Source organism: Melospiza melodia, chromosome 6 (genome assembly GCF_035770615.1).
Source record: "Melospiza melodia melodia isolate bMelMel2 chromosome 6, bMelMel2.pri, whole genome shotgun sequence".
NCBI classification, from domain to species: Eukaryota; Metazoa; Chordata; class Aves; order Passeriformes; family Passerellidae; genus Melospiza; species Melospiza melodia.
This window is the reverse complement of record NC_086199.1, coordinates 23,820,047-23,839,740: the sequence shown is the minus strand read 5'-3', so window position 1 is coordinate 23,839,740 and position 19,694 is coordinate 23,820,047. Positions and strand designations below refer to the sequence as shown.

Below are 19,694 nucleotides of genomic sequence, written 5' to 3'. Positions count from 1 at the left end.
ATAAAATGTAAAAATCCAGAACCATAGTTGAAACTCTTTATTTTCATACAATTTTTGAGACATATTAAGAGACCACAGCTCTCTTTTAGGATTACAGAAACATAATCCTCCTTTCAGAACACAACTTTGTTTAGCAAGAGAGATGTGAGTTTCAGTTACTTAGTTTGATGCATTTACTTTTCTCACATTTCTGCAATTTCAGTTTAGGGACCAATATGAAGGCTTTAATTTATTTGTTATTATATTCATGCATGTCACCTTACTATTTGTTAAAAGGATATGGCATAATAATTTAAACTTTTGTTCCTCCTTTCTTAGGGTTTCCCTTTTCACTTCACATACTTGGAAATTTCTTTTTTCAGCACCATTAACTATTATTATGGAAATCAGCAATGAATTTTAGTAAATACCCTTTAAAATGTATGCATTAAAATTTCAGTCCCACTGCTCCAAATATATCCATACAAAGAGGCTTTAAATCGCAGACTTAGAGCATGGAAGTAATCTTCTTTCCTTCCTCCTTCAATGTAGTGAGGCACGGTGACAATGTGGTTACATCACTGCTCTTTTCCAGGGGGTACCCAGAGAAAGAGCAACCTCTGGCTGCCCTACACAATTACACCTGTGTAGGAACTGGTACACTGGTAACAGCCTTTCTGGAACCCTCCGAGGAGCTGAAGCCTGTGCTCAGTGTGAGGACTGAGTCACTTAAAGAGGATGTTGCCGTTTGGTGCATTCAGTCCGTAATGTAGCAGTGTGAAACCCCTGGGCCACAAATCCTTGGATTTACTACTTTGTTATGATTAAAAATGTCATTATTTCAGTTTTATATCTTTGTCTAATGTGGTAGCTCTGACAGGTACTGTATTTCTGACTTGATGATAAGGCTATGTTGTTACAGTGTAAGGAAAAAAGGATTAAGGTGACAAAAAGAGACACATCTTGTATTTAAGTAAGTGAGGAAAAGATGACTGATGAGGAAAATTGAGCAATACCGAAACATTATATCTATTTGAAAATACTTTAATGTCAAAGTGCAAATTTCTCAGAAAACATTCCAGGTGGTAAGGATTGTTATTTTTGAAATGATTATTAGTGTCAGGCAAAGGGAGATCACTAAAGTGCGAAATACCCCTTTCAAGGTGCACTAGGCATCTGAGTGCAAAGTCCTGGCAGGCAACACCTAACCTTTTTTCCTCCAAAATCTATCTTTGATATCACAGTAATCATACAATTAGGACAGCAATAATTCAAAGTGATGCATTCAAAGTGTTTAATTACAACCTTCTTCATAACTTTGGTTGTTTTTTTGGGCCAAATTAATGACCTAAATTGGTAAGGTGTTGAAACACTTTCAAATCATGAAACATGGGACATGTTTTAATATAGGAAGACTATTGCTTCTTACTAATAGGGGGAAGAAGCTGAGCTGGTAGTGGGTGAATGGAGAATTAACACCAGAGAAAGACTTCCCTTTGAGTCTTCTCCCAAGATGGGTCAAATCCTGATATTTGTTTTTGTAGAAGTACCTTGTTTGAAAGCATTCTACCACACGTGTCTAAATAAAGCTCTGCACAGTAGAAGGCATTCTCCCTTTCCTGTGTGCTTCTGTGGCATGAATGCAGTGAGCTGACAGTAGAGGATGCACCTCTTCAATTTTTCATATCTACTTTTATCCAAAGATAGTGCTTCAACCTCTCTAACTTGTTTTGTTGCCCATTAAAGGAAAGAGCTCACACAAGGGACACTTTTGAAGACTAAGGGAGGCTGCAGGGTTTGCTGGGCTGAACAAGACATGCTCTAAACAACAGTTGCTTTTTTCCCTTTACTAAATTCTCCCATCTCACCCCACAGTAACTCTTAGGTGTCAGCTTAAACTATTAAGTTCCTGAGGATTAACCTGGAGAATCTTGAGCGAAAGAAGTCAAGAACTGATTGATGGATTCTTCTGCAAGCTTTTATGCTGCCACTTCCTTTGTGCTCAGTTCCTCCTGAGGTACTCCTTCCTGTTTGGTACAGGCATCCTTTTCACCCCGAGGCTCGGGCAGCCTGCAGAAACAGTGATGGGCTAATACCAGAAATGGTTGGCCCCATGCATATGAAATAGGGTGCAGTTATAGGAATTCAGAGAGAGAAGCCACAATGCTTAATAAGAGCAGTGAAGTTAATTTAGTTTTTCCTACACTAGATTATAGAAACTGGAATGCATTCATGAACAAGGAAAATATTTTTAGTCACCTTCAAAAGAGCAATGCTGCATTGTTTTTATTACCTTTGAACATCAGATTCTTCTTCCAGCAAGTCAGTGGCATCTTTCCCTTTTTTCTTTACAAATTCTTCGCTTAGGCCGACCTGCTGCAGGGTGCGTCTATAGCGACGCTCTGCTCCTTGACGAGCATCATGCTGTGAAATCGAAACTTAAACAGTAAATGCAGAGATCTGGGGATTCCCCATAACAGTCAACTGGTTTTGAAGTGTACATCTGATGCTCCTGATGGGGACAAGAGGACATCACAACCTCCTGTCCAAAATTTTTGTAATCCATACAGTACAGTACCAAAACTGAACACTAGGACAATGTCTTATATCTCCCAAAGCCAGAGCTCATGTTTTCCTGCTTCAGTTCTTTTAGTTCTTCTTCTGTTTTCCTCCTTCTACCACATTCCAGTCTTACCAGACTGGTATACTTGTGTCTGAGTCCTAACTCTGACACTCAAATCAAAAACATCTGCAAAACCCAAGTTATGTGAAATTCTGTAAGCACATTTGCTTGTAAGTGGTAAGAACTAACAACAGTGAAAAAAAGTTAATAAATGGAGAGTGCCTGTGAAATAGCTTCATATCAGCTCAATTGAAAAACAAGCATCTTGAGTCCTATATCCTCACTATTTGCAAATGAACCTCGCAAATCAATGTAGTCTGAGATTAGGGTTTTCCAGAGGGACAGGCCCTAAAGATTAAGGTGTTCTATATGGAAGGATAGAAACCTAGTATGGACATCAGTGAACACTATTGATAATGGTGAATTCTTACCAATCTGGTACATGGCAATATTACCAGTATTTATCACACATGTGTGTTCTCTGCCTCCATTATCAGAACACAAAGCCTGATGCAGGAGGGTACTTTCTGTTGAGAAATTTTAAATCGGCATATTGTCAATGTATTGTCACTGTCTCTGACCAGCTGCAGTTCCTGCAAGGAAATGAAAGTGCAAGAAAACCCAGGGAAAAAGATACAGTACAGATTGTATCTACACCTCAGGTGCAATAGGGATTTGCAGCTGGTACTGTGTGATGGTTGAGATGTGTTAAATGCAGCCCCAGACTACAAAGCCTACAGGTGATAAAAGCAACATGACCATCATTAATGTTCTTTTGTAGCAGCAGAGGTACAAAGAAAAAGTGCTTAACTGGAGAGGGTGTTAAGAAAAAATTTTGCATCTCCTAAATGTAGTCTATAGTATTCAGGTGCAGAATAGGTATTTATTTAATTTCTGGTGTTATAAGGCCTTGATTTTCATCAGACCATATATTGTGATTGCAATATATACTAAGAACTGGCAAGCTCCTAGAAATAAGCCTGAATGTTTTTTTCAATGCAAAAATAGGAAGGAATTTAAAGTATACTTTGGTGGCTTTTCCATGTGTTATTTTGAGTGCACCCCAGAGACTTAAGAGACTGTTTGTACCTTCTCATCCATGAATTAATTTGAGACTAGATTTCTTAATGCCTGTCTTAAATGAAAGACAATTTATCCTATTGCCCAGAAACACTCTGAGACTTTGACCACTTACCTTGGTGACCTGTTCAAAAAGGAATGGTCTGTTCTTGACTCGCAGCTTCATTTCTTCCAGCTCCTTTCTGTATTCTTTTGTTCTGTCTCGCATATTTTGCCTGAAATGGAAAAATTGCCTGTCTACTATAGGTTACCTCTGACTGTAGCTGATCAGGAATGATGAATTCTCAGTGAGTGTTCCATTCTTTAAATCACTTTGGTAATTCTCTTGATTCTGAATGCTGGGAAAAAAACCCCTATTGCTGACAAGTTATGGATCTATTAGCAAAGCTCTTCTAGACTGCAAGCAAGAAACAGTGTTCACATTTTAAGAAAAACTTGTCCCTTATGTGTTCTTTACCAAGCTACACATTACAGTTGACTGGCTTGTACAACTTAGTTTCTACAAACATTAATCTAAAGGAAACCGTTCTTTATGGAAGGAGAAGCGTGGAATTGTCAAGATATCCAAATGAATGTAGAATGGATACAGTAACCAAAAAAGGTTAGGCTAGGAATGTTTTTATACCCAATCTGTCCTAAAGAATTATCTGATCATCTTCAGTTACTAGAGTAAAAGGTTATTTTTGTGCAGAGTAGGATACTGACCTGTTCTGTTTTAACTTCTCCTTTTGTGTTTCCTCCAGACTTTTATGAGGATCCAGTGCTTTTGCTCGGCTGTTCACAGACTTTTGCATAGCTTGACATTTCATTTTCTGTTTCTCCAGCCAATAAATTCCTTCTTTGTCCCCTTCCTTTTTGTTATCTTGGGCATATCTGTATGGAAAAAAAGTTACTGATGAGCCCATGTGGACTGCCAGATGCTAGGTGGGAATTTCAGTTTTGTAGTCCTCCAAGGAGAAAAAGTAAAATTTCAGCTGTACAAGTGTGCAGTTTCCAATACAATGGAAGACAGAGCAAGACTTAACAAAGAAAGAAGACAGAGAAACATTTAGGAAATGTATTGTTGATGTAGTTGATGTGATGAGGGAAAACACTGGTGTTTTTTCCTCCATGTTGGTCAGTAGTTGTACAGTCTTGTAGACAAACTTTCTACCTACCTAATAGCTGATTCCCTCTTTCTAGTTGCATCTGTAATATGCACAGGAAGGGTGTTGGAAGAGAGAGAGGAAAGTCCAGGCAGAGAGTGACTTTTTTGCACTGAAACCTTGGAAAGCTTCTGAGAATCCTGAAAGAAATGAAACTTTATTGAGTGTATTTGTTCAGAGACAGTTGCTAGTACAGAATCTCCTCTGTTATTTGCCTACCAAAGAGAACAGCTGGGCTATGAGAATGCACTCACTCTTCTCTCTTCCATCAGCAGAGATTTACATGTGGATGGGCTGAGGGACAAGGGGAAGGAGACATGATTAGAGCTATGAAAGGGTGACTGAGCCTTAGCTGTCATAGCTCATTTTGTGTAGAATTTTGTTCTCTTGTTTGGCCTAGAATTCTGCAGTACTCTTAATACGAGGGCAGATGTCACAGGATGTTAACCATTAATAATTAAATGCTATAAACTTGAGAAGTTGGTATCTTGATAGGAGAAAGCAGTACCACAGAAATATCCAGCTATCTCACCTTTATCTTTTCATTAGTCTGCCTCTGCCTGGCATGGAGATTGGAGGTTCTCAGCTTGAATGGCTTATTACGAGTTGGCTCTTTGATTTCTTGTCTCCTCACTGTTTTCCTCTGAAACGCCCAGTAAAGTTCTTCAAAGTCTGGTATTGCTGGATTAATCTGTGGTTTGAAGCTGAAACTTGTGTCCTGTAAGAAGCCAAGTTTTTCCTGCTTAGTTCTGGTGGCAGTTCGGGACTGAGGCTCCCTCCGACAGTTGCTGGTGTCTATAGGAGCTACAGAGCTCTCCAGCAAATCCTTTGCTCTCATTTGAATGCGGATTTCCCTGCAGAGTTCAGCTTCTAAAGGATCAAAAGGAAAGCAATGAGAACAGTGTGAGTGACATAAAAGGCTGTGAAACTGCCAGTGCCCAAGTCTAAACTTTCCATTACGATGACAGCTACAGATATAGGAGAGACCAAACACCCTGTGCTCTCCTTTCCCCCTTTTTCAGCCCCTCTCTTCTCTGCCTCCCAGGGAAAAATAATTCGAAGATGCCAGTAAAATGATGGTAGGGTCTCTTTCTTAGGCATTCATTTCTAGATATCTCTTTTACTTATTGGAGCAATAACTGAGCAGGACTTCTCCTATTCTTAAAGGTACCAGGTAACTTGTGCCCTTTGTTTCCTTTGTCTTGCAGAAATGCTAATCTTCCATACTAGTCCCATACTTTTTATATGGGATTTACAGCCATGTTGACTGTGTGGTACAAATGAGTTGTAACAGATGATGGCTTTTCTATATAATCTCCAGCAGTAACTGTCTACATTGGAAAAGTTTTTAAGTAAGGAACATTTGATGGATAGATCACTTTGTGACTTTTGTGATAAACTTTCATAGAATATGTTTTAGATTATAGCATCAAACTGAAGTCCTTCCCTGTGCAGCACTAAATATTTATGAAAACGCAGACAGTTGGCTGAGGGTTGTTTTTTTTTTGCTTTTAGGGAAAAAAATCAATACTGCTGTTTGCAAAATAAGATGGTTTTGAGTTAATTTATAGGTATTCATTGCCTGAAGTATGAAATGTTAATTTCTCCTCCCTTCTCATGTGCCAGATAGAAATAGAACAATGGTTTGTCCTTTGCTGCTTTTTACCTTTCTAATCTATTTAGGTTAAAACAGAATGTTTTTTGATGAAAACTAAACTGGTGTATCCTCAAGAAGAAATCACAGAAACAGTAAAAAAGGAGAAAAGAATGAGAAAAGCCATGAGAATTATTAAGGACTGGCTTAGTTCCCACATTCAAGCATGAAGTCTGAATTGTTTACTTCAAACTTTCAACTGCAGCGGCTTAAGCCATCTGAAAGCAGGCAAGCATCAGTAGCATTTCCTTGGCTGCCCTGACTAGAATGGTCCTGGCACCTGCTTTCCCTGTTTTAGCAACTGAGCCAGCTAAGTGCAAGTGGGAAGGCCACTGGAAACATCAGAGAATGGCAGGAGAGACTGGACTACTACACCATCACTTAGAACCAAACTAATTGCCTGTTTTGGGCTCAGGAAATACTTGTCTCCTCTCCTAGGGGTTCTGTGCAGAATAGATCACTTGGGTAGGAGTAAAATTGTCAGATCTAAGATACTGCATGGACCTTGGAGACCTATGGCACTACATCTGTCTTCATGTTTGTGCCACAAATCATCTCAGACCCTTTAGTGTAACCAAAGGTATGAAATCCAGTGCAGGCAAAGATTCCCAGACTGTCACAATCGGCAGCAAAGTGGATATGGAAATCTGTCTGTAGAGCTCAATGTGCCCATGTTTTCTGGGGAGTGGAACAGAACTGCTGTTGCTGACACTCATACACTACTGAACTTAAGGCACTCTACTGCAAGGGTATCTAAACAAAATGCAATGACCAGTGAGACACACAGGAGACTCATCATCACCAGGAGACACTGGCCTTAGGCTCCAAGTGGTGCCCTACGAGCCATGATCTTACCTCCCAGGATGGAGACAGCAAGGGACAGGCAGGGAGGTGCTTTTACAGAAAGAGCCCTGGCATGTTACCTTTCAGTTTATCTCCAAGAAGTGAGTCATAAGTAGATTTAGGAACTTTTTTACTGGCTTGCTTCTGTTTGGAGCTCTCATTTGGGGTTGCTGCTGCCAGGAATTTTTGTCTGATAGCTTCTTTCTTTTTCTCTTCCTTCTCCACAAAACTGAAGGGCCGCTGCGTTGAAAGTAGCAGCTCCTTTCTTTTCTGTGTTGCTGCTTGCCTGCGAATCTCATTCTGCTCCATTATTTCCTGATAAAGGGGCAGAAACACATGGGCAGGTACAGGCTGTGCCCGGAATTGTTTCTGACATTCAGCTTCATCCTGGCTTTGCCTTTTGTCTCTGTGTGTGTCTAGTTCAAGGAACATGTATGACTTCAGCAACTCGGACTTTTTGCGAGCTTCCCGCAGGGTCATTTTGAAAGGCTGAGGGATGGTGATGGAAGGAATCCAGGGAGATGAAGCGCTTTTTGGCCTCAAGCGGGACTTAGGAAACAAGTGAGGCTTTTGCTGATCCCAGGAACTGTCTGAGGTGAGGTCGGTCAAAGAACTGGACTGCCTTATGTTACCAGATGTGTGACTAAGACAAACACATTATGAAGGGGAGATTAGTGACATTATTAAAAAACAGAGTTAAAAGAAGGGAGACACTACTGATTAAGAGAAAGACACCACAGGCTGAGCTGATTGTAAAGGACAGGCCTAGGGTTTGTCATTCTTAAGCTCCATATTTTGCTTTGCTACCAAAGTTTGTGAGCAGAGCTTTGCTTGTTTTCCATGTATAAAATGGAAGTTAGGCCTACTTAGCTTTGTCATGCAATTTATTATGCTGAGAGCACTCTATTGCCAGAAAGGCCACAAGCAAACCATAAAGCTCCAGCTTTGGGTTATCTTACTAATAGCTACTCAACATAACAGTCAAATGCAGGAGAGGCAATCAGGCACAGATATGCACAAATCCCAACAAACAGTACCAAACACTAGCATTCCTGGGATGCTGATGGGAATGTCATTACAAGAAACTGCTTTAGTGTGATGTTTGAGAGATTCAGCTAGAAACTTTGTACCTGAGAAGATGACCATATTATTGATAATAAGAAAACCCACCTGAGACTATCCTGGGTCTCATTAAAATGGCAAACTTCTCATAGGATGTCTGAGGGTGATTGTGAAAGTGAGTGAAACAGATTTTAGGGATGGAATAAATGCAGGCAAACGGAAGGATCAAGGTGAATCAGAGTGGATCAAGAACAGCAAAGGGGAAAAAAGTGAGGGGGGGAGACAGAAGGTGCAGATCATGTGTGAACAGACTCCTGGTCAATACACTTGCTGGTAATTGCTGCAGTCTCTTCTTCTTCATAAACTATTTCCTTTATAAGAGTGCACGTGTGACCTGCTAGTGAATGCAAAGCCAGATTAATCACAAGGAAAGTCATCTGAGAGCTCGACCTTGGAAAGCCCACAGCTCTGAAGACTGGATACTGGATAAGAATGTGTGTCATCGGCTGGCACATTGCAAGCATGATTAGCTGATGAATGAGGCGGGGATTTGTGCTGTTCGTGTTTTAGGTGAAAGCTGCTTAGTGGGCACCTACTGACCTGACCCATCCTCCCTGCTGTGACTCCACCTGTGGCCTGTGTTCTGGCACTGTACACCCGCATTTTGGGACATCATGCTCCGCCTCCTCCCTGGCCAGAGGGAGAAGGAATCCTGCACCCCATCCTGCCAGCCGTACCAGGTATCGTCCTACCTGAGAGCCTCCCTCAGCTTCTCACGCAGAACTTCCGCCTCCCTCCTGAAACCCTCCAGCTCCTCATCTTCTTCGAACACCCCGAGGTCACCCCATAACTCTGCCTGGCACGGTACGCCCGGTTCTAACGGAGACCGCCGGCCCCCCATCCCGATAGGATGCTCCCAGCTCCTTGCCCGGCGGCGGGAAACGCAGGAGTCGGTGCGTTACAGCCTGCGGGGACGTCGCGTAACCTGGAAAAAACGAGAGGAACCGGGCAGAGCGGGTTCTGGGGTTGCGACCCCGCCTCCCCGCCCGGGAGCGCCGCGGCCGGGCCCCCTCCTGTCCGCGGGCCGCCGCCTCAGCGCGCCCCGCCCCGCCCCCGGTCTGCACCAATCAGCGCGGCCGGCGGCGCTCGGGCCCGCCCACTCGGCCGCACGCAGCCAATCAGACGCGAGGCCGGCGGCGCGCCCAGCCGTTGTCATGGCTCCGCTCGCCACTTCCGCCGCCGTCAGTTCCGCGGCGATGGCGGCGCTGCGCGGGCGGGCGCTGCTGGCCCCGCTCGGAGCGCGGCTCAGGGCCGGGCCCCGCGCCCCGCTCCGCTCCGCCGCCTCCAGCCCGCCGCTCTACGATGTGGTGGTGTCGGGCGGGGGCATGGTCGGGAGCGCCATGGCCGCCGTGCTGGGTAAGGCTGTGACCCACTCCCCGCAGTGTGAGGTAACCGTGTATAGGATCTCAGTGTCCGGGGTCTGCTGAGGGATCCTGCTCTAAAGTTCACCGGAGGGTGTTTGGTGAGCCGGTCAGTGATGAGCCAGGCCATATCTCTGTGTCTGCGCAGCGTTAATGGGGCGGTTAACTGGAGTTTTACAGACTGTAGTGTTTCTGTCAAACATGCTCATCCTTAAATAGCTGATGGATAATGTCACCCTTAGCTAAAATGCATTTCTGATTGTAGAATCACGGAATGGGTTGAAAGGGACCTTAAATATCACGTAGTTCCAACCCCATGCTGTGTGCAGGGACACTTTGCATAGACCAGGTTGCTCCGAGCCACATCCAGCCTGGCCTCAAACACCTGCAGGGTTGGGACATTTACAGCTTCTCTTCATTTACACCTGTTCCAGTGCCTCACCATCCTCACAGCAAAGAACTTCCTCCTATCCAATCTAATCTCTTTCACTTTGAATCCATTTCTCCTTGTCCTGTCACTACATGATCTTGTAAAAAGTCCATTTTTGTCTTTCTTGTGGGCTCCCTTCAGGTACTGTGAGGCCACAATCCAGTCACCCCTAAGCTCTCTCTTTTCCAGGTGAACAAAACAAATTTGCTCAGTCTCCTTGTGGGAGAGGTGCTCCATCCATCTAATCATTATTATCTGATCCCAAGTTTCATTCTCTAACCCAGTATTTTAAACACTAATACCAAGTTAAAATGGATCCTTTGAGATCCATTGCTTTGTATCCTTAGAGATCCTGAGAGTACTGGCTGCTCCTTTATTTGCAACGTGGATTCAGAAGGTTGCAGTAGTGACAGAAACCTAAAAATATAGTGCCCAGAAGATCAAAGATGCTGAGCGATGAGTGCTTTGCAAGTATAAGGGCTTACCTGGCAAGCTTAAGTTCTGCTTGTATTGTTAAACAAGAGCCCAGTGGATTTGAGAAGGATCCCCTCCAGCAGTGGTACCTAAGGCTGACAAGCAGGTTTGGGACGTCTCAGGAGATGAGATTATTACTGTGCACAATCTGGAGATTGTGCCCAGGACACTGCTGTCTCTAGGGCTGCTGTAGTAGTAAACTCTAGATGATGAAGGACACCACTTCTGTCCTCAGTGCCTTCTGCATCTGTGGTGGTTGGGATGCTGCAGGCGTGGCCAGCTCAGCTGCAGTGTTTTTTACACTTTACTTGAGTCTTCTTTTTCTTTTCAGTTCTCTTTATGTGGAAGTTTAAAGTCTAAACTGCCTGTGCTATTCCATTGTCAGAATGAGAGGACAGGGAAAATATTAATATAATTGCTACATATCACAGCAGTTTTATTTTGATCTCCTCCTCTCTAAGCAGAATTTATGTTTAAGCTCTGGAAAATGTGTTCTGGAGTAAACATGGAATAAATATTGAAGATTTCACTTGATAATACTCCAGTAATAAATTTTCATTTAAAAATTACACAAGTTTGTACAAAAATGTAAGCTTTATGCAAAAGGGAAATATGTAATCCTTGCTTTACCTGCAAAAGAGTTGTCCATCTCAGTAACAGGACTGTAGTCATAAAGCTTCAACATACAAAAGTTTACCTGCCTGGTCAACACCTGTACTGTATATGTAGTTCTTTATTAAGTGTTGCATCTACTGTGTCTTATTACAAGAACTCAAGTGTTTTGCTTTTGATATTTTTGGCAGGAGCATTGTAACAAAGCATGTATTTGCTTATTTTAGGGCATGACATCCACTTCCATGATAAAAAGATTGCTTTGCTGGAGGCTGGTCCTAGGAAAGAATATGATCACATGCCAGACAGTTACAGCAACAGGGTCAGTTCCATCTCCCCAGGATCAGCAACCCTCCTAAGCAGTAAGTATGATTTTATTGTTTGCATTTTTAACATTTATATTTGAGCTGGTTTTGTTGAAACAAAAACCCTTTTGACCATGTGTTGCCTTCATCCTAACATCATTAGGATTATTTGCCTTTGTCTCTACACGCTGAGTTGTGGTTATTAAATCCAAATTCTCTTGATAACAAGGATCTATGTTCTGGTATCTTGGTCTGATTTGTTATCAAATAAATATTTGTGACTTTAGGCAGTGAAAGGTTGTAAAGTGCTCTCTACAGCACCTGGAATGTTCTATTCACAAAAGAAGCTTAATGCTTTGTAGTCTGGTAACTCAGTCCTCAATTAATGAGGATTAATTGTCATTTTAAAGAGATATGTGAGCCTTGAATCCTTTTGGAGAAAGAAATGTTATTTACAATAATGGCTGTGCTTTTCTATGTCTGTTTTATTACCCAGTGATGGAACAGCGAGAGCTGTCTGTTAGGTCAGAGGCTCATGGAGAGCTCTTGTTTCTTTCCTGCTGGCTTATGTTAACAGTAAAACAATGTGATTCTGGAGCTGTGATAGCACCGAGGCAGACCTGGCACTGTCTAGGGAAGGTGCGAGCCAAGCCTGAGCGTAGTCAGGGAAGAGTGGAGGAGAGTGTGGAGTGAGCTTCAGTTTAGTTTTGGTCTCAGTGTCCCATGTGAACCTGTATGTCTGTGCATTTCTGTCCTTGTTCTGTTTCAGGTTGTGGTGCCTGGGATCACGTCTGCAGCCTGAGACTCAAACCCTTCCGGCGAATGCAGGTGCCTTAGGGCTGCAGATACACCTTGTGTCTGTCTACTCTGAATGCTCAAAAGTACTTGCATCAATGACACAGGTTTTTATTCCTATGGTAAAGGGCAGGTCATACTTATGTTCATTTCTGTCTCTTTTTTGTGGGTAGCAGTCTGCTCAGAAATACCTGTGCCCAGGGCCTTGTTGTTACAGGCTGAAAGGTGCATTCCTAGTGGCAGCTGTAGATATTGAGGCTTGAGTATTAGCCAGGAGATAAAGGGTGTGTTGGTTTGGCTGGGATAGAGTTTCTTCTCTTAAAGGTGGCCTGTATTGGACAGTGATTCAGATTTGTGTTGAAAACTGTTGATAGCACAGGGATGTTTTAGTTATTGCTGGGCAGCACTTACACAGTGCCAGGGCTTTCTCACACTGTTCTGCCAGTGAGCAGGCTGGGAGTGCACAAGAAACTGGGAGGGTATACAGGCTGGACAACTGACCCTGGCTGATAAGCCATACCATATGGTGTCATGCTCAGCAATAAAAGCTGAGGAAAAGAAGAAGGAAACATGGGAAGTTTGGAGGGATGGTGTTTGTCTTCCCAAGTAACCATTATGCTTGATGGGGCCCTGCTCTCTTGGAGATGGCTAAACTCTTGCTTGCCCTTGGGAAGCAGTGAATTAATTCATTGGATTGCTTTGCTTGAACATGTGGCTTTTGCTTTTCATATTGAACTGCATTTACCTCAAGCAATGAGTTTTCTACTTTCATCCTTTCAGTTTTCTTCCCCATCTCAGTGCAGGGGAGAAAGGAAGCAGCTGTGTGGGGCTGAGCTGCCTGCTGGGGTTAACCTACAGCAAGGCTGTAGCACAGCTTCCTATGTCAGTTATGTAACAGAAAAGTAGGGATGAAAAACTTGACTTGGAATTACTTTTTGAGCTTAAGCTAAATCATTTAATGAAATTAGTTATGTGGTGCACTTTAGTAGCTGGGAATGAACAGTAATCCAGGATGTTTCATCTAGTTCTATATTTCTAGATTACCGTGTCTTTTTGCTGTTAAGTCCCTGAAATGGACTTCTTTGTCACATAGCTTCATGTAATGTATTTTTTCTTCGTAGGTGTGGGATGCTTGTTCAGAAGCCATGATCGTTTTTGAGAAAGATGACTTAGATGACATGGGTTACATAGTGGAGAATGATGTCATTATGTCTGCTCTCACAAAACAGTTAGATGCAGTAGCAGGTAGAGGACAACTTCTTCAATGTTTTATTTCCTGCAGATAGCTTTCAGTTACTTGCCTTCTATTGTGTGCTAAGTCTTGAGAGGGAGAAATTTGTCTAACAAGTAATTCTTGAGAAATGGGCACCTTCTGGAATTGGGAAGGAGGGAGAAATCTGACTTCCAAAGGCTACAGAGCAGAATATGTAGTTCTCCAAAATACTTCAAAATTGGACTTAATTAAAAAATCTGTACCTCCTTGTCCAGAGCAGGCCTTACAGTGACAAGGGGCTGTCCATGTCTGGTTTTTTGGGATGCCTTGAGAATTGTAGGGTGAGCTCCTAGGGTGCCGTTAAGACACCTGCATGGCCTTGGCGGTTGTAGCGATGTTTCCTTCTCCCTGTCCGTGTTGTGCTGTGACCATGGCGCTCTGTGTTCCCATCAGACCGCGTGGAGGTCTTCTACAGGAGCAAAGCAGTTGGGTACACCTGGCCCCTTCCTTCCCATGGCTGTGACACAAGCCCTTGGGTCCAAGTTGAGTTAGCTGATGGACGCAGACTTCAGACCAAGCTGCTGGTAACTAAGCTCTTTATTTCTGTTCATAAGGCATCATCTCTAACCCAAGTCCTTTCCACTGGTTTGGTTCCAATTCCATGTGTGCCACTCCACCCATGTGGAGCACTAGAGTGAGGTGAGTGGCTAGCCCTGTCTGTGAGGGTGTGGGACACTGGGCATGGCCTTCTCTCTGCCTGCTGCAAGGAGATGCTGCTGAATATGAGAAGAGCAGAAGGCGCCACCTCTTCTAGTTTTGGGGGGATTTTTTTTTTTCTGAATGAGCAGACAATATGCAGGTGCAGTCTGAGGTTTTTAGAGTGAAATATTAGCTCCTAATGTTTCTGGGAGCTGCTGAAGAAGTTGCTGTGTATCTCTTTGCTTTACAGATTGGTGCAGATGGTCATAACTCTATGGTCCGGAAAGAAGCTGAAATTAAGAACATTGAACATCAGTATGACCAGTCAGCTGTGGTGGCAACTCTCCATTTATCTGAGGTAAAATTCTGCTAAACTGACTCTTCCATAAGCAGTAGAACCTAAGAGGGTGATCTGGCTTGCTGCCCACTTGCTTCTTTCCACTGTAGGCCACAGACAACAATGTAGCATGGCAGCGGTTCCTTCCCACCGGGCCAATTGCGCTTCTTCCGGTAAGGTGTTAGTATTTTTTAAAATGTTTTTGAAAACTTTTGTAGTCTAGTAACTTTATTTCATGCCTTTCTGTGTTGGTTCTGTCTCTTAAGAATTTGCACATCTGCCCTTCACTTGTCATTTATTGCGTTTTCCCCTCCTGCCATCTCATTCCATCCTTGGCATTTCTCACTTGTAACAAGTTGGGCAGGAACTGTAATTTTCAGAGGGACTGACAGTGTGAGGCAGGAGAGTGGAGAAGTCTTTGCACTGAATGTTTATTTTTGTTTATTTTTCTCCTGATATTTACCCTTGAAATTCTCTTAAACAAGCTGTCTGACACTGCCAGCTCTCTGGTCTGGTCTACATCTCATGACCATGCATCGGAACTTCTTGCCATGGATGAGGAAAGCTTTGTGGATAGCATCAACTCTGCCTTTGTGAGTATCAGCCTCATGGCAGGGAACAGGCTTTAAGAAATAGAACCGAATTCTGTAGCTGAACAACAGTAATGGGAGAGGTGCATTCTGAAGTTCCTTCCTCTGATGAGAATGATATTAAAGAGGCACTTAGCAAAGAAAAGATGACCCCTTGGGACTGAATTAGGTTAGTTCTGAAAGTCACAGAAGTTAACTTAAATTTCCAAAAGGTAGGAAGAGTAGGCTCATCCTAGTTGGAAATTTGAATGTCCTAAAATGGTGAAGATGGTTTTTTCTACTGTATAGTTTTGTCCAAGTGGTTAAAATTCAGTATTGGAACTCAGATTTTTTTTCTTCAACTGGGTTCTTTTATGGGTCTAATTTGGGTCAGCTTCCAAAGATTTGTTTGTCTGTTTCAGTGGAGCAACATAAACCACTCTGACTTCATTGACACTGCCGGGGCCATGTTTCGTTCTGCCATTTCGCTGCTGAAGCCCTCGGGGACTGCAGTCCGTCAGCTGCCCCCGAGCGTTGCTGGCGTGGATGCAGAGAGCAGAGCCACGTTCCCCCTGGGGCTGGGCCACGCCACAGAGTACGTCCGGCCCCGCGTGGCTCTCATCGGGTAAGGTGCTCAGCGCCGCCCTTGGGGGGCGGGTGGCACGTGGTCAGGAATGACCCGAGGACAGCGGGTGGCACGTGGTCAGAAATGACCCGAGGACAGCGGGTGGCACGTGGTCAGGAATGACCCGAGGAGAGCGGGTGGCACGTGGTTAGGAATGACCCGAGGAGAGCGGGTGGCACGTGGTCAGGAATGACCCGAGGACAGCGGGTGGCACGTGGTTAGGAATGACCCGAGGAGAGCGGGTGGCACGTGGTTAGGAATGACCCGAGGAGAGCGGGTGGCACGTGGTTAGGAATGACCTGAGGAGAGCGGGTGGCACGTGGTTAGGAATGACCCGAGGAGAGCGGGTGGCACGTGGTCAGGAATGACCCGAGGACAGCGGGTGGCACGTGGTTAGGAATGACCCGAGGACAGCGGGTGGCACGTGGTTAGGAATGACCCGAGGAGAGCGGGTGGCACGTGGTCAGGAATGACCTGAGGACAGCGGGTGGCACGTGGTCAGGAATGACCCGAGGACAGTGGGTGGCACGTGGTTAGGAATGACCTGAGGACAGCGGGTGGCACGTGGTCAGGAATGACCTGAGGACAGCGGGTGGCATGTGGTCAGGAATGACCTGAGGACAGCGGGTGGCACGTGGTTAGGAATGACCCGAGGAGAGCGGGTGGCACGTGGTTAGGAATGACCTGAGGACAGCAACTCCCCGCCAACAACTCAGATGTTAGAAATGATACATTCATTGCTCCAGTCTGACTTTACCCAGATCCAGTTTGTTCTGGGTGCCCTCCTGTCCTTTTTATGAGTAGCTTTCTGCCCATTATCTGTGCTGTTTGTGTAAATTGAAAGATAATTATTTCCCTTCCGTGGTTTGTACAGTCTAGTGAAACAATCCAGTATCTCATGCTGGATCTGTACTTCCTCTTGCATTATACCAGCCATTCTGAGCACCACATTGAGTTTTTAACTCACCTTTTTTGAACACAAATGACAAAAATTACTCCCATGTGAGATGTCAGAGACTTTTGTGTGGTGGCCTATTCAAACAGAAAAATACCTCATTTCTTATATTCTAAGGTTGCATGTACTTTCTTCTCTGCCCCAGCTGCAGTATGGTGGTAACTTTCAGTAATTCCTGGATGCTGTGCTACACTTTTGTGTGGTGCACTTTTCATCTTACCAACCTATGAACCACTCTTAGGAGCACACTGTGCTTTATAGCTTGGTAAAGCACATGATCTTGCATTTCATATCAAAACTTAATCTAATTTCTTTTACTTTGTGACTCCCACAGCAATGTTTGTCTTTGAGCTTTACAGATAAGTCTGTTCATAGAAGAGCCTGATTTTGTTTCTATTCAGTGATAATCCCACCTCTCTTTTATACTCATGTTATCTGTCCACTTGTGTTTGTGCAATGTGCCATTGACAGAGCTCCTCTTGTGCTGAGGTCACTTACAAAAACATAAAGGCCTGTTCCACATGTATCTGAGAGGACTTTGGCTAGTCACCTCTTTATAATTTTTCCTTTCAGACCTGCTTTTTGTTACCTCCCCTATGTCTTGCTTCTTACAACTGGAGAGGCAGTCAGGTAGTTCAGCATAGCATGCAAGGAGGTACTGGATAAAGTGCATATGCTGCTCTAAGGTGGTTCATTGCAAAGAGGTGAGGAGTGCTACACTGTCCCTGCTGGGGTTTGTCAGCCACTGTGGCTTTCTTCAAGAAGGGAAATAAATTTCTGTCTTCTCTTGCTCCAGGGATGCAGCACACAGAGTCCACCCACTTGCAGGACAAGGAGTGAACCTGGGCTTTGGTGATATTGCATGTTTAGCTCATCACCTCAGTGCAGCAGCCTTCAACGGGAGCGATCTGGGTAAGGCTCCAAGCCAGCATTGGGGCAGGAAAGGATTAGTCTCCCAGGCCTTTGCTGCAGTCCCTCTGGTTAGCATGCTGCTGTCTTGTGTTTGAAAGCTTTGGTGAAGTGAAGCAGTTCTTGATTCTTGGATGCAGTTTCCATCCCACGAATCTTAAAGCTGCTTTAAAAAAAATAAAGCTCTGCAGGATGGCAGTTAGAGATGTGGTGGGATGAAGAGCACTAGCTGGTGGAAAGAGGTCTTTATTGTGATGAACCATTTCTCTGTTCTCTTTCAGTTCCCAGAGGAAACTGCTCTGTAGTTAAGATGCACAATTGTTTGTGGCACATCAAGTGTAATAGAAACATTCAATTATCTCTTCCAGGCTCCTTAAAACACCTCCTCAAGTTTGAAACAGAACGTCAGAGGCATAATGTCTCCTTGTTAGCTGCTACTGATATGCTAAAAAGGCTGTACTCTACCACACTGGCTCCTCTGGTGTTGCTGAGGACATGGGGATTGCAAGCAACAAATGCCCTGCCTCCTGTCAAAGTAAGGATCTCACTTCAGTGAGGGCTGTAGGAGTTCATTCTATTCTACTATTCTACTATTCATGAAATATGCACAAGATGTAAAGATTTTTGTTTGTTTAAAATGAAACATTTTTGGTTGGAAAATACTATTTTAAACTGGGGGGTTTGTGTCCTGAATGGGCCTGAGGAGTTCCTAAATAACTGATGACTCAGTAGAGACTTCTTTCCCCCCCCCCCAACAGCACAAGGGATATAAAAGATCTAAGTGTCTTATATTCTGTATCAGTAATTAGGAGTTAGAGGTCATCAGAAATATTTGGCTTTATTTTGCTATGGAATTAGTGTCAAACCTTGAATTGTATTCTAGCAATGCACAGAGAAGACAGGCCTGTGAAGAAACATCTTCACTAAGATATTGGGTGACTTCCCAGAGGCAGTGTGCAGCCCACACTTAACTGTTTCTGTGCTGTTTTGCCTTGTGAATTGTTCCCTCATGGCAGAAGTTCAAGTCTCTAAAATGGGAATTACCTGAGGAGGGTGGTGGTGAGTTTCTGTCTTAGACCCTCTGTTTGCAGCCCATCTGCCTGAACTTTTCACCCTCTTGACCCAGTTGTTGGATTTTTGTGAGGTTCCTTAAGCCCTCTGCTCTCAAAGCTCCCAAGCACCAGCAAATTAGATTCTCATCTTTGGATTTCAATTTTTACTTCATTTATTCTCCATCTTTATATTAAACACAGGTGCCCTGTTTCCTTTGTGTCATGGTCACAGTTGAGACACTTCCTCAACTAAAAATCAGTACATTCCTAAGGCAGAGCAGCTGCCACTGACACTGTCTTCATTAAGGAAGACTATGCTGCTGCTTCAGTGCTCACAAGTTTTTTTTATCTTTCTCTGTTTAAAAGAAAAAAACCAGTTGAAGATGTCTTTCTGAGCACAGAACCCATTGGAATTGCCGGTTTTGTACTACTTGGGAAGGACAGGAATGCTACAATTTTGTTAATTTTCTAGGACATAGGGATAGGTTCTCTGTGTGTGGCTAGAAAGCCTGGCCAAGAACTGTTGTTCATTTATATGAATGGGAATGTGCCTAAAGGTTCTTTCTAAAACACATGCTTATGAATTACTTCTCTTTTTCTTCTCTTTTAGGAGCAAATAATGGCTTTTGCCAGCAAGTGATCTGTTGTCAGTCTGCCTGTCAGCAGCTTGCCAATGAATGCATTGCCTTTAAAAGGACTGTGACTTACTTGAATCTTTGAATTTTTATTTTAATTTACAATAAAATTGAGGGATTGAGCTGTGTATTACACCATCCACTGGTTTATGCAAAAGCTGTCACATTTGTCCTCCTCAGGAGGATTTAGGGTTTCTTTCCATAGTACCATGAGGTCTTCAGCCACAGAACTAAGTACAGTATGTGCTTTTAATCTGGGCCTCCTGAATTGAAGATT

The 19,694-nt window shown here is 43.6% G+C and overlaps 2 protein-coding genes across 2 annotated transcripts; one reads left to right on the top strand and one right to left on the bottom strand.

The window, feature by feature from the left end:
- Window positions 1-19: 19 nt before the first annotated feature.
- FAM161B (FAM161 centrosomal protein B) lies at window positions 20-9,460 on the bottom strand. Its single transcript, XM_063160327.1, has 8 exons — window positions 9,139-9,460; window positions 7,405-7,967; window positions 5,360-5,697; window positions 4,840-4,967; window positions 4,388-4,555; window positions 3,798-3,897; window positions 2,273-2,403; window positions 20-2,049 (listed from the first exon to the last, which is right to left on the bottom strand). The coding sequence occupies exons 1-8, from the start codon at window positions 9,285-9,287 to the stop codon at window positions 1,959-1,961; spliced, it is 1,668 nt and encodes a 555-aa protein (XP_063016397.1). The 5' UTR covers window positions 9,288-9,460; the 3' UTR covers window positions 20-1,958.
- Window positions 9,461-9,642: 182 nt separating this feature from the next.
- On the top strand, window positions 9,643-19,550 carry COQ6 (coenzyme Q6, monooxygenase). The gene is made up of 12 exons (XM_063160321.1): window positions 9,643-9,802; window positions 11,551-11,685; window positions 12,398-12,456; window positions 13,545-13,668; window positions 14,090-14,220; window positions 14,586-14,693; window positions 14,783-14,845; window positions 15,158-15,265; window positions 15,664-15,866; window positions 17,618-17,733; window positions 18,099-18,265; window positions 19,393-19,550. Exons 1-12 carry the CDS (start codon window positions 9,643-9,645, stop codon window positions 19,420-19,422), a joined length of 1,404 nt encoding a protein of 467 aa, XP_063016391.1. The 3' UTR covers window positions 19,423-19,550.
- Window positions 19,551-19,694: the final 144 nt, after the last annotated feature.